At 44.4% G+C, this 18,085-nt stretch overlaps 1 protein-coding gene across 1 annotated transcript in view; it reads right to left on the bottom strand.

Annotated features, from left to right (window-relative positions):
* The window catches only part of MKLN1 (muskelin 1), a 199,825-nt gene that overhangs the window by 11,097 nt on the left and 170,643 nt on the right, over positions 1 to 18,085 (bottom strand). Inside the window, exons 16-17 of the mRNA XM_038752328.1 lie at positions 10,626 to 10,728; positions 2,938 to 2,992 (exon numbers count right to left, since the gene is read on the bottom strand). Coding sequence (XP_038608256.1) covers positions 2,938 to 2,992; positions 10,626 to 10,728 — 158 coding nt within the window. The remainder of the gene's footprint in view (positions 1 to 2,937; positions 2,993 to 10,625; positions 10,729 to 18,085) is intronic.

Here is an 18,085-nt window from a genome sequence, read left to right as displayed (position 1 = left end):
AGAAGGGGATAGTAATCCCTTAAAATTTCCTTGTGAGCAAATGCTTTCCAAGAGCTCATCATTCTGGCTGGGGGAAATCAGAAAAAAGGAGGCTCGTAGGACTACTGACCTATTACAGTGACTAGCCAAAAATGTGGCCTGCAGAGAAGGTCATTTCAACTTCCCACTCTGTTTAAACTGAGAGGTGCAGATTTAGCTTGCTGTATAGTAAAAGGAAGCCTGGAGGAAATTTCCTTCCCCCTAAGATATTTACCCATTCAGTACTGAAGATGTGGCCAGAGTGCCTCCAGCAGGGTGAGGACTTTAGCAGAAATCGAGTGGAAGGAAGACTAGAATTTAATTTGTACAGCGACAATAAGATTTGGGGCTCACTGTAGGATCAAGCTAAGCAGCTACTTTCAAGGCAATATATCAACTGCTGTAAAAATTTTTCCAGGCTTTCCACTTGAGGACGGGCAGGGATCCTGTCTACCAACTCTGTAGTACTGTACTTTCCCAAGTGCTCAGTAAGTGCAGCACACAGGAGGTGTCTGCTGTGTGACTTTAGGCAAATCACTTCACTTCTCTGGGCCTCAGTTACCTCATTCATTCAACTGTATTTATTGAGCACTTACTGTGCGCAGAGCACTCTACTAAGCACTTGGAAAATACAATTCGGCAACTGATACCTGTACTACATGGATTATGACTGTGAGCCCCATGTGGGACACGGATTGTGCCCAATCTGATGATCTTTTATCTACCCAGCGCTTAGTACAGTGCCTGGCACATAGTAAACGCTTAGCGAATACCATAAAAAAAATCTGATTGAGAGTGCCAATATATTTTGCCAACCGGCAAGGTGCTCATTTGCAACAGAGAAGCTGAAATTAGAAAGTGAAAAAGAACCCACCTTGCTCCTAAGTCACAAGCTCATGCAGTGTACAAGCAGTTTGGGCTGAAAACTTTCCAGAAGTGCGGTGACAGGCAAAATCCACTTTCTCCACAGAACTGGGACTTTCCCTGCTCATCTTGCAAGTTTAGAAATCTGCTAGATCCTAGCATTAATCCGTTTTCAAAACAGAGATGGCCCTCAAAGCTATGGAGGCCAATTGTAACATTTCCCTAATTTGTCACTTCCCTTAAAGAGCCTCTCTTTTACCCTGAAACAGCTCTCCTTCTAAGGCTATGATAACACGCGATGCTTATCAAGGACTTTTCATTACAAACATTGTGTAGAACGTTGACAAACACCTAAATATTACTTAATCTCCATGAAGAGGCTTGTTTAAAATTGGTTTATTTTCACAGAGACTGGAACATCTCTCAAGGGAGTAAAAGCCTGAAACTTGCCGTTTGAGAAAGAGTGGAAGACCAGGGCTGTTGACTAGAAGCATGGTAAAAGCTAATTGTAAATAAGACTCCTGGTTGTCCTTTTCACTTAATAGTGCTAATTACCTGTGTGGGACTGAACTATTTGGATCCCAGAGGGCTTTCTGGGAGGGGTTGGGGAGAGGATGTCTGGCCTTGGAGTTACCTACAACTTAGATTTGACTCTTTTTTTTCCTTCTCCCCCCCTTCATTTTACCAATACTGCTCTAATCAGCAAAATGGACCCACTACTCTACCAGAGCCCTTCCTGATTTCTGAGGGTGGGACCTGGGGGATGGGAGGAAGGGGGCATCTGAACTGACACCCCCTACGACCTGATTAAGTTACATCAGTCCCAGCACTTAGAAGAACATTAAGCACACAGTGAGTGCTTAACAAGTAAAATAATAACAATAATAATAATCAGTTTCCTGCAGATTAGTTTTGGTAGAGAGGCAGCTGGACCCATTCAGGCCACGAAGGGGCTTCAGCCGTCCATTTGCTTGACAACGAGAGACCCCAGGCCAGGTGATGGGTCATCATCCTCATCTCATCTCCACATCTCATCCCCAGTGAAAGAATTTGGAATATAGGAGTGGGAGGGGATTCCAAAACATAGAAACGAACCTGACGTTTCAGAAGGCGTGATTTGAATAATGGGTGTTCTGGGGATCGGGGTCTTACTTAAAGTCATTTAGCCAATGTGTTTCTACCAGAAATTCTCAAACCCTAAGCACATGCTAACAGCAGAGAGCTCCTTGGCACCAGCGGGATTAGAGTTAATTTACTGCAAGACTGAATTTCACATTAGCACTCAAGGCTGGAAACTTCCAACCTGTGGTGTCAAGAGGTTAATATTTAAAACTCACCAGTGAACAGAGCAGCAAATAGTGTATTTTCCTATAGTGTATTTTCCTAACAACAAGGTCAGTGAAAAGTCCCCAGCCTTCTTGACTTTCCGCCCTGGCAAACTCCTGGCTCATCTTCTAGTTGGTTAACTGAGGTACCCTGAAATTCTTGTAAGAAGTACCTGGGCTGAAAACCTTCATTTGGGCTTGACTTCTAGAGAGCCAAAATGTAGCACAGACATGGTATTCATTTTCTGAATTTACAGGTTCAAAAATCGGTCTCTTCCCCTTAGTTCACTTTACAGTATTTTTCTGTCTCATCGATTTGCCTGACCCCCAGTGCAAAGAGAGGCTTGTGAACAAACTGAAGGCAGCCATTCAACTAACTGCAGTGTTTCGAAGCAAAACCATCCAAATTACTTGTTTTGACCCTGATTCTGTTGCTTTCTGTTTGCAAAACAGTGCAACACCTGGTGTAACAGGAGTTGCAAAAATGAGCCACAGAGACCCACATCTTAAGAGCATTGGTGACTGATGCCTGGAAAATAGATCTGGATTAGTGAAGCCAGAGGGAGCAGAGATAACTGTGCATTAAAACTAACCTGTGCTCAGAGCACAACAAATGGGATCACTTGGTTTTTTTGGGGGGGAGGGTAGGGCTAACATATCATCCCCCCCGCCACCCCCAAACTGCAAGGCACCTGGACATATTACCTGAGAGTAATATTAGGTTACTTACCTAGGGCCGTGAAATCCGAGCCAGACTTGAATAGAGCTGAAGCAAGGAGCTGAAACTGGGGCAGGTAGGGGAAGGGGAAAACAAACAAACACACAAAAAAAGAAGAAAGCATATTACCTGGCTGCACCCAAAAAACAAGCAACATCTCTGGAAAACGGCAGCATCTCACCCCTTTCACAATAATCGGTGCCATTGAAATAAGGTCATCCATCACACTGAAGCGAGGGAAAATGACATGCTCAGGGAAACATTTGTTTTGCTCTTTCTGCCATCAACTCTGGTTTTAATTGTGGTATTTCAGTGCTTACTGTAGTGAGGTGATTTCCCCAAGGTCACACAGCAGCCAAGTGCTGGAGCTGGGATTAGAACCCAGGTCCTCTACCAGGCCCATGCTCTAGGCATTAGGCCATGCCACTTTTTAAAAATGTATTTCCTTACGGTATTTGTTAAGGGCTTACTATGCGTCAAGCACTGTTCTAAGAACTAGGGTACATAAAAGATAATCAGGCTGGATGCAGTCCCTGTCCCTTAAGGGGCTCACAGACTAAGTAAGAGGGAGAACAGGTATTGAATTCCCCCCCCTTTTTTTTCAGTTGAAACCAAGGCCCAGAGAAGTTAAGTGACTTGCCCAAGGTCACACAGCAGGCAAATGGCAAAACCAGCATTAGAAACCAGGCCCTCTGGCTCCCGGACTCAGGCTTTATCCACAAGGCCACAGCTTTTCTCCAGAAAACCCAAGTACTCATATGTAATTTCTTTGTTAAACTTATTCAAGGGTTGTGTGTGGCCTTGATACCAGAATATTTTTCCACTTTAGGTAATCTACTGTGTTTTCCTTCTGGCTCCGGTAACATTTTTGAGGTAGATATATATATATATATATATATATATATATATATATATATATATATATATATATATGATGGTAATGCGGAGGGCCAACCAAAATGTTAGAGAAGCAGCGTGGCTCAGTGGAAAGAGCCCGGGCTTTGGAGTCAGAGGTCACGGGTTCAAATCCCGACTCCGCCAACTGCCAGCTGTGTAACTTCTCTGTGCCTCAGTTCCCTCATCCGTAAAATGGGGGTTAAGACTGTGAGCCCCATGTGGGACAACCTGTTCACCTTGTATCCCCCCAGTGCTTAGAACGGTGCTTTGCACATAGTAAGCGCTTAACAAATACCATTATTATTATTATTATTATTATTATTATCATCATCATTATTATTATGTTACCAAGGCACGGCATAACTTCAGGAGGCAGAAAACCATTATCATCTATCTGATGCATCACCAGACTGGGAATTAAGTGTCACGAATTTAAGTGCTGGCTCCCCCGAGCAACTCCCTGCCAGGCCTAATCATTAGCCACTGTTCCGAGTCTGCTTGCAAATCTCTGACGTAGGAGGCCTTTTATAGAGCATTAAGAAAACATAAAGCATCTCAGGGTTAAGTCAGCAGGTCCTCATGTAAATGTTGAATAGGAAAATAGAATCCACCCGGAGGGTAAATCAAAAGCTATTCCTACCCAAGGCAATCAAACAACAGGTTGGAAAAGTCTCAGCTATTCCACATGGGGCTGGACACTGCCAATGCCAGCTAAAGGTAGATGGATTTGCTCCTGGTGTTTTCTGGTACATTTTGCCTTGGCAGGACTGATAAAAGTTAGTTGGAGCTGGTGCCGACGGGTTGTTTTAGGTGCACAATTATGCCCAGGTAGGCGTCTTTGGACTGGTCCAATTAAGAGCTGCTCCCTGGGAGATCTGGTGGCCCCACATTGGCCCCCCCAACCCCCCCGACCCCAAAATACGATTGATTGATTGATTGATTGACCCCAAACCTTGGGGCCTGTGGACTTGAGACTCCCAGTGCTGCTTGAGGCCTTCCCACAGCGACTGGGTGGGGTGCAGGTGCACCGAGGAGGGTGGAAATACTGTTAATCGGGTGGACGTGCTGGCACAGCGGCTTTGAGGTGGTATGTGGGCTCTATGGCTTCAAAGATATTCATTCATTCATTCATTCAATCGTATTTATCGAGCGCTTACTGTGTGCAGAGCACTGTACTAAGCGCTTGATCCTTATCTGCACTAAAGTGAGGTTAATGCCTAATGGTCGGTTTGCTCTGTGCAGATTCAGGCCACGCATAATAATAATGGCATTTGTTTAGCGCTTACCGTGAGCCAGTTACTGTGCTAAGCCCTGGGATAAATACACTGCAATCAGACCAAACCCAGTCCCTATCCCACCCAGGACCAGAGGACCACAGGAAGAGGGAGCGCAGGTATTTAATCCCCATTTCACTAATGAGGAAACTGAGGCACAGAGAAGTTAAATGACTTATATGGATCTTTCTACCAAAACATGATTTTTTTTTTTTTAAAAAAAGACCTTCCCAATGCAGATGTGGCCAAGCAGAAGCAGCAGAAGGGGTTGGTGGGTCTTTTTGGGTAATTCCTGCCACCGCAGACCCACCAATCTAGTCTGCAGTTCTTTCCCCGCCACAGCGGTGACTGCTCATTTCCCGAGTTTTCCGAGTCAAGAACTTTTCCTTAAGCTTAATATCCCTCCCTTCTCTTCAAGCCACAGCTCCCTGGTCCCTTCCCTTCCCAAGATGAATCACTCTTCCCCTTCATTTATACTCAGTTATTTATAGAGTGCAGCCCTGACCCTGGAGCATTTTATCAGGTATAAATTTTCACTCCCTGTGCCTCTCAGATTTCTAATCCCCAAAATTCTTGCATCATTCTGGTTCCCATTTCTATATTGAATTTTGATTTTCCCCTTCCACAGTGCTTTTAACTCTTGGACACAGTAGCAACCAAACCCAGAGATGGCAGGACTCTTTCCCCTCCAGGGTTCTCCTGGTCTGATTCTGCAGCCTCATTGCCTGCCGCACTCCCTACTCTGACACACATTGGTGAACTCTCACTCTACTGTCTGTGCTGGGCCTTGTACTTCCCAAGCGCTTAGTACAGTGCTCTGCACACAGTAAGCGCTCAATAAATACGACTGATTGATTGATTAATTGATTGACTGTGCTGGGCCTTGCTCTTTCCTGAATGGCACCTCTTTTTTTCTCTCTCCAGTTCTTACTTAGCAGTTACCTACCTTCTCTCATATGCCCCTCTGTGCTACTGAAACATGGAAACCTTCGCAAAAATTCTTCAATTTTACATAAAGGAAGACTACCATTTTAGGTTTTTAATCACCTAATTATATTCATGGAAACAGCACATAATGCTCAGGATAGCACCTCTATCAGAGGAATTCCTTGAGCACGTACTGTGTGCAGAGCCCTGTACTAAGTGCTTGGAAGAGAGCAACAGACCACAGACATGATCCCTGCCCTCAAGGCATTTACAATCTAGTGGGGGAAATGGACCATAAAATCAATTACAGATAGGAGAAAGTGGGAAAGGAAGATATACATATGAACTAGTGCTCCAATACGGGGTATTTATAATATGTACAGAAGTGCTACAGGAGGTAACTAAATTTAATTAAATTATACAATTGTATTGTACAACCTGAAGACATTTTAGGCCCACAGTGGCTGTCTTGCCTTTTGAAGCACTGATGTACTTTGCCAGGTGCAACCACAGAAGGTTCTTCATCATGATGATGATGGTTTTTGTTAAGCACTTACTATGTGCCAAGTACTGTACTAAGCGCTGGCGTAGATACAAGGCAACCAGGTTGTCCCACGTGGGGCTCACAGTCTTAATCCCCATTTTGCAGATGAGGTAAATGAGGCACAGAGAAGTTAAGTGGCTTGCCCACGGTCACACAGCAGACAAGCGGAGGAGCCAGGATTAGAACCCAAGTCCTCCGACTCCCAAGCCCGTGCTCTATCCACTAGCCCATACTGCTCCTCATACGCAGAGCACAGTCCCAGGACCTTCCCAGTTAAAGGCTACACCCCACAATGGGGAGCGCACCTCAAATTTACAATTTTGGTATCCCTTCCAAACGTTTATTCTAGGGAAATCCTTCTCATGGAGGGCTTAAAAGATCACCCTGAAAAATATTAGGAGTATAGCTGGCAAGATAGGAAGAAAGAGAAAAGAAGTGGCATAAAGTTCAAACTGTGCTTCTTGGAAAAAGTACTGTTCATGTCAGGTATCAAAGCAACAAGAAAAGTGTTGACCGTCTTGTTCCTTGCCTTCAAGTTCTTTAATGTTACTGTGATGCCAAAAGGGAAAAAAAAAATCATTTGGTGTCAGGTCCCGTCACCTGCGGCATGTGAATGCTTAAAAGCTCTAATATGCAATGTTAAATCCCCGTGATGAAATTGATAATGATGGGGCTATTCCAAATATAGCCACAGTTCAGAAAAGGAGGGAACACCCAGGAATGAACTTTCCATAGGAAAAGAATTATGTGAAACTGCAATAATGTTTACTGAACCCCTCATGTCGAAGGACTGCACTCCGCCCACGTTCCAATATAATGAATGAGGGTTCGAGCAGACAGGGAGTTAGGATTTATGGGAACTAATGTCAGCTACAACTTCGCGTAGACTGCTGAAATTCTCTGTTCCCCCACTTTCCATTAGGGTTACTGGCGAGATGGCCGCCCTCTGAAGCTATAACATTGGCAGTGCTTGCTTCCTTTGGGTGAAAGAATGATCTCGTGACAAGGATGTCAAAACCGCCAAGTGAGAGAAGAAACACATGAAAAGGGGGCATGAAAGCTTTGAAAAGATTTCAAGGCTTCAAAGGGATTCATATGTTCTTTGACTCCCTGGGTGTCTGCTGGAAGCCTATCCGATAATCACTTGGCTTAAAGCAAGAACCAACAGTCTCTGAACCATGGGGGGGAAGGCTCTCCCGATACCTTCTCTTTAACAGTGCTTCAAATGAATGGCAGTGGAACTGTACAGGACTTCTGGCATGACATCACTGTGACCGAGTCTTTAATGAGTGCTACTGGATGGCTAAAATGGTAGTGGTGGGTACCAGTTGCAGATCAAAGAAACGGAAAAGAGAGCCAAGATGAAAGGTGAGTTGGTCTACATTCTGGGGGCCCATCCAACTTAATCCACCCTTCCCCTCATTTTCACCATGAAAATGAAACAAGCCCCACAAAACCAAATCATTTCCCTTGGCCAGCCTTTAGCTCAGCCGGTTTAAGGGATTTTCTGTAGTTTCAAAATGTGGATACTAAACTTAAAATCAGATTGTTCTAGGGGTGAGGACCCTTTGGAACAGAATTCCAGTCCGGAAAAAACGTAAGGGGACAAAAGAGAAACCTCCACTTCTGTGGTTTCAGAGCACACACGCCCACGAACCAGCCACCGTCCAAACCGTGCCATCAGCTTTGACAGGGATCAAACCGAACAAGCCTGCTGCTAGGCAAAACTCTGAAAAAAATCTCTCCTATTGGGAACAGTAAACATGATGAGTTGCCTGGAGACTCACTCGGGGAGGAAAGGAGCAGCAAACTGCTCCATCTTAAGAAGAGTTTGAAAGGGAACCCAGCTGAGCAGTCCCTGATCACAGGGGGAAAAGCCGGCACGGAGTGAGCCGCCGATAAGTCACCAGGCCCTTGTTTTCACAGCAAGAGACCGAGAGATGGTCCCCACATTATTGTGCCAGAGCACATACAGACTCCAGTGCTGGGAAGCACAATGAAACTGCCGCCTGGAAGTGATGGGACGTTAAATCCGAGACGTGCATCGATGCTGAGAAGAACACAAGGGCCATTTGAAGACACAGTGCTGCTGCCAGAAGCGAAGCTGAGAGATAGCTGACGGATACGAACGTCAGAGACAGAGCTGCATCCAGTCAATATCGGTCCAGGGGCAGCGGGGAGGTGGAGGGATAGAAAGGAGCTTGGCCGGCAGCTCGGACCTTGCCGGATGAACCTGGGCTTCGCTGCTAATCTTTGAGCAGGGGCAGGCAGGGGAGGGAACACAGGCACAAAAGTTTCTGGGAGTTGCCTGGAAGGGAGGCTGCAGTTTTGCTGCTAGAAGTGGTAGTCCCATGCAGACGGCAGACTGCTCCAGCCAAGGAGCCTGCAGGAAATCTTGGAGAAATCTGTCTCTCACTTTTCGAACTACCTGGCACCTGGTACAATAGAAAACTGGCAGGGTGAGAAACGAACTGCACACTTGGCCCCAAACTGTGTTATACAAACACTGATTAATGAAGCTAGTGGCCGGTAATCAGACTGTACTGTCGTAATCGTCACGGCAACAGCTTTTAAGGCTGCACTGTCTCTCTCGTCGTAACGTTTGCTTAGAACTATCTGCAGAAAAGTTGTTATTTTTCTTTCTGAAATAGCTTTTATAAGGAGCAGAAATAAAAACTCATGTCAACTTTACATTTTAAAAACAGGGAAAACAAAACCATTTTCAGCTTCATCGATAGTTTTGAAGCACAAAATTTGGGATTTTTAATTTCCCCTCCCATGGTTTGTCTTTAAACCGAAGACTGCTAAGTCATTCTTTTAAAGCTGAACATGTCTATTACCATGAAGGCATTTCAACCAAATTAAGCTGTAATCGACTTGGAGCTGAATTTCACAAATATCTGTACTACAACCTATTCCCATTTCCCCACAATGTTTATACAAACTTACATCCCTGCTATATTCACCCATGAATTTAGAGTAAATAGGGAATGTAGAAGCTACAGTCTTCAAAAAACTTCAACAATTTGCCTTTTTCTGGATCTCTAAAGATTCTACAGACTACTTTAGAATCCCAAATAGGGGTATGTCTACTAAACGCTCATCTAAAAAATTGCTCCATATGGACACAATATTTCAAGATTCGACATTTTTAATTTTTCCCCACCACGAGCTGAAGGAGAAGGTACAGTTACTTTCCATTCCAAAGGCTCCCCAAGTCCTTGGACAGAACCAGGAAGATTGCATCAGAAATCTGGGAAGCTGCAAATTGCCAGTCATCATCATTATTTGCTTTCTACCCAGCTGATAGCTGAAAGATGTTCTTTCATTTTGTCTCGGACCCCCACACCCCACGGATTTTGCACAAGCAAAGGCCAGACTTTCCCGGACAGCCGCCCACCTCTCTTCACAGGAAGCTGGGGCTAGGCCGCTGACCCAGAGCCACTGCGTGCTTCCTTCTGACATCCCCCAGGACAGAGAGCCCGCCTGTCTCTCCTCTTGGACCTTGGGAAAGGATTTAGCTCCTTTGTGCCAAGAGAGCAGAGCAGAAGGAAGTGAAAATGGGATCCTGGAACACACTAAATGCAGGCTCACCAGAAATGAACACGTCAAAGAGAATGCTGGAGCGAAAACAGATTTTAAGGCAACCAAATCCTTAAGGAGGGGAACAGAGAGCAGAATGAAGAGCGATCAGGAAAGAGTAAGGGTCTTCTACGACTATTTAAACCCTGGAAAGTCAAAGGAGCAATTAATAGGAAAGAGGCTTTAAAAAAGGCGCTTGAGAGGTCGATTTGATTTCAAGATAGCTTTCGCTGCCCATTGCGAGGCATGGTTTTCTTAATCAGGCACAGCCCATGATACCCCTTGTAAAGAACATTTTGTAACTAGCTCATGGCCCATTTCTTTTTATGAAAAGAGCACAATATTACTAAAACAACAAAAACAAAACCGCAAACGTAATGTTAGAACAAGCATTACAAACACTCATTGCTGGAGTTAAATGGACACTGGCTGCTTTTCAAATAGGCTCACTCCCCAAAGCTGGTTCCACCTTTTACCTCTTTTGTCTCCTCAGGGTCTGAATGATCCACGGTTACATACAGGTCGTTTTGTAAATATTTCAAAGCACTGAGGGGATCAGTCTGGGCCTTCTCTTCAAACCTAGAGGACGGTAAACAACAAAAGGATATTGTTAATCATACTGTCGCTGTCTCCCTAGTTTGGGGAGATCCAGGGAGATCGGCATATCCTTTGGGGATGCCAGAAACCCTCAGGAAGTTGATATTGTGTGTGTTTTTTTTTTAAATGTCATTTATTAAGCACTATGTGCAAAACACTGTTCTAAGCACTGGGGAGGTTGCAAGGTGATCAGGCTGTCCCACGGGGGGCTCACAGTCTTAATCCCCATTTTACAGATGAGGTAACGGAGGCAGAGAAGTTCAGTGACTTGCCCAGTCACACAGCTGACAATTGGCGGAGCCAGGATTTGAACCCACGACCTCTGACTCCAAAGTCTGTGCCAGATAGACGGAAAGGCCTGGGTAAGTAGGGGCAGCTCATGAGGAAAGGTAAACACTCCTTAGATTTCATTTTGGGGCCCAGCACTCATCTGGCTCAATATCCGTCCAAGAAACATCTGTGAACACCACAAATATTGTGCAACAAAGATGAGCTGACGAGAGACATCGCTGTTCAGTCAATCCACCAATGGTATTTACTGAGCGCTTACTATACGCAGAGTGCATTGTACAAAGCACTTGAGATAGTACCATACAACATAATTGGAGACATGCTCCCTGCCCATAATGAGCTTACAGCGGAGAGACCCTCTTCAAAAAGGGGAACAATTAACATTGTACTAATTCCTGGTTCTTACCTACCCGTAGCTAGATTTCCTCATGAAAGGTCACATTCTTTACTGACTTTGAGCTAAATTCTGGTCTCTCTATCCTGCAGGAGTTGCAGTCACCCCAACTTCCAAAAAGGTAAAGAGAAGATTAAACAATTTGCCCAAGATTCCCATTATGTCTAAGGGACCACTATTCAAGAAGTCCCCTTTGATTCCTCTCTCTCTTTTGCTCCCTAAAACCAGCCACTCAGCACGTCCAGCAGACTCTTCATTCCTAATTCTTCTCACATCTGTAGCAATCTTTTCAGAGCCACAGCTGATCTTCAGGCCCTAATCACCTCACACTTAGAATTTTGCAAGAGGCACCTTGCTGTATCCATATCCATTATCCAGCCCAGTCCGAACAGCAAAGGGTCTTGCCTTTCTCAAGCGTTACTGCGATTATATCATCTCCTTTCCAGATGGTTTCCAGTTGCTCCCAGTCAAATTTAAACTCCAGATTCCCCATTCATTGAACCTTCTCCCAACTGCACCTTATCTAAATGCTCTTTTCTCCTGCGGGACTGGGCCCCCTCACCTCCTCTCTGCCAATCACACCTTCCCTGCCACCCCTCTCCTCCTCCTCCTCCAAATACTTCTTCCATGAAGCCTTCCCAGGTTTGCCCCACCTGTCGCTGGTCATTTCAAGCATTCTGGTAATCACTTGCCTATGCCTGGAACTGATTACGTATTTATTTCCAGCATAAGTTCCTAAAATTTAAGTTGCTCTGGACTGCCATTTGTGCTTGTCCTGTCTTCACCATTAGGCGGTAAACTCTTCAACTTCCTCTGTAATTCCTCCCAGTGCCTAGTACAGTGAGTCCTAGGTACACCATGGGTGTTCAATAAATGTTGTTGACTGAAGGACTCAATAAATGAGCCAGGAATGTAATCCAGACCAAATGACCAAGTCCAAGCTCTAACTCCTAGAACAGTCCTGAAAATCAGTCCAGGGACTACGAAACAAGGGTGATGGGCTTGAAGAAACTGAATATGCTCAGCTTCTATTTTTCTATCATCTCCTTCTTGCAATTTTAGGCTTACGAATGAACTGTAAATATTTGGTTAGAGGCCAAATCTCAGTTTATCTTTAGTTCAGGATTATGGGGAGTAGTAGGAAGAAGGAAAGCAGGGTTACATGTGGGAGGATGTGATAAAATTTAGCAGGCACGGTTAACTTCTCCTTAGGAGAGTGGGAGCCTCTTTACCTGAGATTTTAAAATTTATTTATAAGGCTAAATACCACATTCAAGTACACTGTTTTAGCTAGCACCTAGCAGAGGAATAAAAATAAATGTAGAACTGGGAATGGCTACACTCAGCTAAATGTTTTTTTCCTTTAGTTTTCTGGTTTTTATGTTCAGTTTCCTAAAAAACAAAATCCTCCTACTTTAGAGGAAGCCATCAAGCCCCACTTCTTCACTGCCGAAACTTCTCTTAGTTACTGGCTGACAGACAGTATTTTGAGTCTCAGGCAAGGCCGCCAGCTTGATGGCATTGGAGAAAGGAGATGATTTCCCTTTAATTGAATTGTTTTAAATTAGGGCCACTTACAGGACAGGTCTATGAGCCAGACCTAAGACACTTACTAGGCCATCCCCAAGACCAGCTTTACTGCAAAAATTCCAGCCCAAAATAAAAGTCTTCAAGAATCAGACATTTTCCAGGTTTCCAGGTAGCAAACACAGACACAAATGACCATGGCGCCCTGATCGGCCAGAAAACCCCCTGGGAAAACTATTTGTGGCTGACTGTTCTAATTTGGGAATCAACACAGGAGTTGTGCTGAATCTTCTCCTTAAATTCCTCCTTCCACCTACTCCTTGTCAAGATTTACTTCTGAAAATACTGATCTTCCTTACTGTGCGAGGGCAGGAAGCACCCTGACAAGATTCATGGGAGACTGGCGAAAATATCAAAATTACAACATGGATCAATATTAGTAGCTCCAGCTAAAGACCTGTTTATGAAATCTAATACCAAGTTCAAACAGTGTGACTTTGGAGCAGTCAAACTCAGTTTTCCCAATTTTCAAATAGAATCATTAAAGAAGAGAAATGAAGCAACAGTCAATGGCAAACACCTTCTGGGGTATAAATAAATATTCACTGGCCCCAGAGAAAGATAATTTGTAGGTGCCCAGTTAAGACCCACCATTTTACAGCCAAAAGAACTTAGAGACTTGAGATTGATTCCAGATCAATAACTACCTCAGAATCTGCACGCTGCTGGGGGAAGAAAATATACATTCCTCATTTGTTCCCTAAGGAAAAAGTTCACCTCCTATTTTCCAGTCACTTTCTCTCTTCCCACCAAGGAGGTGTCTCTGCTGAGGAGGACGGTTGGGTGGAGAAAATTCTTTCTTCAATCAATCCATCAATGGTATTTACTGAGTGCTTCCTTTGTGCACAGCACTGTACTAAGCACTTGGTAGAGTACGATACAAAGTTAGCACGCTCATTCCTTGCCCACAATGAGCTTACAGTCTAGAGACGCATTTTCCTCCTCTCTATCTGTAGGACAGAATAACAACAGATAACAGATACTGGAGGGATTGAGGGGAAAGAGCCCAGGCCTGGTAATCAGAGGACCTGGGTTCTGATCTCAGCTCTGCCACATGTCTGCTGTGTGACTGTGGGCAAGTCACTTCACTTCTATGGGCCTCAGTTACCTCATCTGTAAAAGGGGGATAATGGTGTGAGCCCCATGTGGGACAGAAACTGTGTCCAACCTTATTAACTTTTATTTACCCTAGTACTTAGAGCAGTGCTTAACACATAAGTGCTTAACACCTACCATAATAATAATAATAATAATAATAATAATAATAATAATAATAATAATAATAATAATAATAATAAAGCCCTGGAGGCACAAGGGAATGCGGGCGTGCAGGTCAGGTCTAGAGACGTAATAATAATAATAATGATGGCATTTATTAAGCGCTTACTATGTGCAAAGCCCTGTACTAAGCACTGGGAAGGTTACAAGGTGATGAGGTTGTCCCACGGGGGGGCTCACAGTCTTAATCCCCATTTTACAGATGAGGGAACTGAGGCCCAGAGAAGTTAAGTGACTTGCCCAAAGTCCCACAGCTGACAAGTGGCAGAGCTGGGATTTGAACCCATGACCTCTGGCTCCAAAGCCCGGGCTCTTTCCACTGAGCCACGCTGCTCCTCTTCGTAGATTTAGGAGTCACCGGTAAAGAGGCCGTAGTTGAAGCCATGTGAGCTGATGAGTTGCATAAGAGAGTGGGTGTAAAGTGAGTATGACATGATAAGAGACAGAGAAGAAGTGAGTAAACAAAACTGAGAAGTGGCCAGAGGAGAACTGGAATAGTACTGTGTGGTGCTTCAAGGAGGATGGAGTGGTCCCAAGGTATCAAAAGGCAGTGGAGAGACGGAGGAGGATCAGGATGGAGTAAGTCCCCTGGAGAGGGCAATAAGGACGTTATTGGTGACCTTGGAAAAAGCCAGCTTGGTGGAGTGAAGGGGTCGAAACGCGGACTTGGTGAGGGAGGATGAGGAAGACCTGTGTTAGCGTAATCTACTTGCCTAATATTTTCCATCCGAATAATCTAACGTATAGATTTTTTTTTTCCTTTTCCTTGTGGCAAGTATTCTTCCCAAAGTAATTGAGAAGCGCTTTGTTAACCAAATCTTCAGGGGCAAAGCCTGGATGACCTGACTGATGTACCTCCCATTAATATCTCTGGTCTATGAAAGTGGCTTTGGGACATCATGGTAGTAAATTTTAAACTTCATCCCAGGTTCTAACACACAGCTCAAAAGACCAAACTAGAACCCTTCAAAAATGGAAATGCTACAACTTGACTGGGGACACACCAATAACATTAACCTTATGTGAACAAGGTTCTTATGCATTAACAATTCTATTACCACACAAGTTTAGTCCCCCTGGCGTTATGCATTAATGGTTAATAATCCGAAGAGCACTGGCCCCTGTAGGACACTTACAGGAAAATAAAACTGTTTTTCACACATTAACCAATCCGCTTAAGATCACTCCAGATCAAAGATGATGCAGTTAACGCAGATGCCGGGTATTGGGTCCCCGAGTTCTTTGAGCTACAGAAACTAGCATGGCTGAATCGATTCAATACTGCATGTGCACGTACTTCCTCTGCTCCCCGATGCTACTTTTGTTGGAGAAATTTCGTATTCCCATGGGCAATACGTTTCACCGACTGGTCATTTGCTGTGTATCGTAATTAAACAAGCTGCTTTTCAATCTGAGTCATTCTTCTTCACCATTTACACATTAGCAGCCTAGAGAAACAGGGCTGTCTGATTCGTTCACAGAGTAGTAAATGGGTTCTTTCTTCTGCCGACAGCTTGTCTGCAATCTCTTCTTACAGGTAAAGCAATCATTCACTGACCCTTCACCCATATCACTCAAAGCCACACCACGTCTAGCTCAGCTCTCTGATCCAAAAATGTTCATCTGTTTTCCAGTCTTGACAAAGACCAGTTTGAGTACAAAGAACTTTTGTTTTTCCTATAGTTTAATCCTTAATATCTTTTGAGGTTTCCCTTAATCTCCCTTCTCAACTGAGAGCCTCTAAAAACTACTGTAAAACTAGTTGCCATAAAGAGGACTCGATTCTTCACAGTTACTGCTAAGAGGTTTGTGCCAAAGCACTCTATATTTTGCATGGTCCTACAGTCAGGCAGTAGGACAGGGGCAAATAGAAACTGAGTTAGACCTAATTAAATTATTTCTCAGCATACCAGATCTTCTTAACTTTCAGAACTTGCTAAGGCAAGTACAGTGCCTTTGCCCAGATCTGCCTCACTAATGAGCCGAGTTTAACTTTAAGCGAAATAGTGAAAGGTTACTGCCTGGGTATTTTTAAAGTGGATTCAGTGCCAGTGGAAGGTGCCCAGGAGATTCGAGTCCTGTCAATAAGCTAAGAACACACAAAGCTTGGAGGAAAACAGGATAAAGCTTTCTGCTCACTACTGGGCCAAAGTGCAGATTCGGTGCTTCGTGTCTGGTGAGTCTTTTGGCAAAGATGCTACTTTCTGCCAACTGACTTGGTGATTCTCTTTCGGAGAACCACCTGGCAACTGGGCTGGTCTCTCTTATTCCTCCCTCAGGTCCTATATAGGTTTACTCCACAATAAAACTGGGTAACGTTCCTCAAAGAAGTTGCACCATGGTTACATTTCCCCCGAGACTGTCTGTTAGTGTTAGTTGCCATTTCTGAACGAGCCCCGACCTGATGGCCAAGCACTTTTGAGTAATTAAAATTTACACTGTGAATCTCTCCAGGCCTTTTCTTCCACACACCCCACCCTCTTCCAAACCTCCCCTGTTCCCATCAGCTTTCCTGTCTTGTCCTCCCCTCCCGTTTCCCCTGGTCCCACGCTCCACGATTGTTTTGTTTTTGGCTGAATCAAGGGAACAGCTATTGCTACAGTCACCCTGCCCCCTTCTCCCCTAACTTGAAACCCCGTCTCCCTACCCTCAATCCTTTCCTGGTCCATCTCCATCCACGTTCCTGTAGCTTTGGCCAACGTGGCAAGGCAAGGCTACAAGTCAGATAAAGGAGGAAAGCGGACTGTGGAAGTCAGAATACTAATAATAATAACAAAAAACAACAATAGTAATAATAGCTGTTGCTTTGACTAAAGTTCAAGATAAGAAAAATATATGGGAGCATGGAATGGAGATGGACTGGGGAGAAAGAAGGGGAGGGTTGAGTTTGGGGTGTAGGGAGGGGTGAGGATCAGGAAAATCACTAGGGATAGAGGAGGGCAAGAACGGGATGGAATGAGGAGAGGACAAGGAATCAGGGTCAATTACGCACAAGCAAATATTGAAAGATTAGCCCTAGGTACTTGTGTGGGATGGTCATAACCCCATGTCTGTTCTTAAAAGTAGGAGGAAGAGTATGTGGTTACTGCAGATCCAGTCACATCAAATTACTGATCTAAAAGGGCAAAAAAAGATGCTCAAAAGTTTCAAAGACTAGTAGCTAGCCAGCTAATCTTTTTATATCCCACCTTTCACCTATGGGTTCTAATCTCAGCTCTGACACTTGCCTGCTATGTGAATGTGGGCAAATCACTTAACTTCTCTGGATTTCAGTTCCCTCATCTTCAAAATAGGGGTTCAATACCTGTTCTCCCTCCCATTTACACTGTGATCTCCATGTGAGATGGGGACTGTGTCTGATCTGTCTGACATTCTACCTAACCCAATGCTTGGTAAAATGTTTGGCAATGAGTAAGTGCTTAACAAATGCCACATTAATTATTATTATTCTTTAGGACCCTTCGGCTGGAGACTCCACCAACTCATCAGCGGGAAGCTTTGGAGGACAGGGTTCAGGCAGCCATTCTGGAGAATGAATCTGTCTACTCAATCACCTCCGCATAACACTGCCATTTCACTCTGCTGCCCCGATCGTTTTTTGTTGTTTTTTTTTTTTTACAAAAGCATTCAGTCCATGTTTCCCCACTCCTCAAGACCCTCCAGTGGCTGCCCAGCCACATCCATTCCCTTTATTCATCCTCTCTTCTAGCCTCACAGCACTTTTGCACATATCCGTAATTTATTTATTTTAATGTCTGTCTCCCCGTCTAGACGGTAAGCTTGTTGTGG

Source organism: Tachyglossus aculeatus, chromosome 10 (genome assembly GCF_015852505.1).
Source record: "Tachyglossus aculeatus isolate mTacAcu1 chromosome 10, mTacAcu1.pri, whole genome shotgun sequence".
In the NCBI taxonomy this organism is placed as follows: Eukaryota; Metazoa; Chordata; class Mammalia; order Monotremata; family Tachyglossidae; genus Tachyglossus; species Tachyglossus aculeatus.
This window is presented reverse-complemented; position numbering and strand designations above follow the sequence as displayed.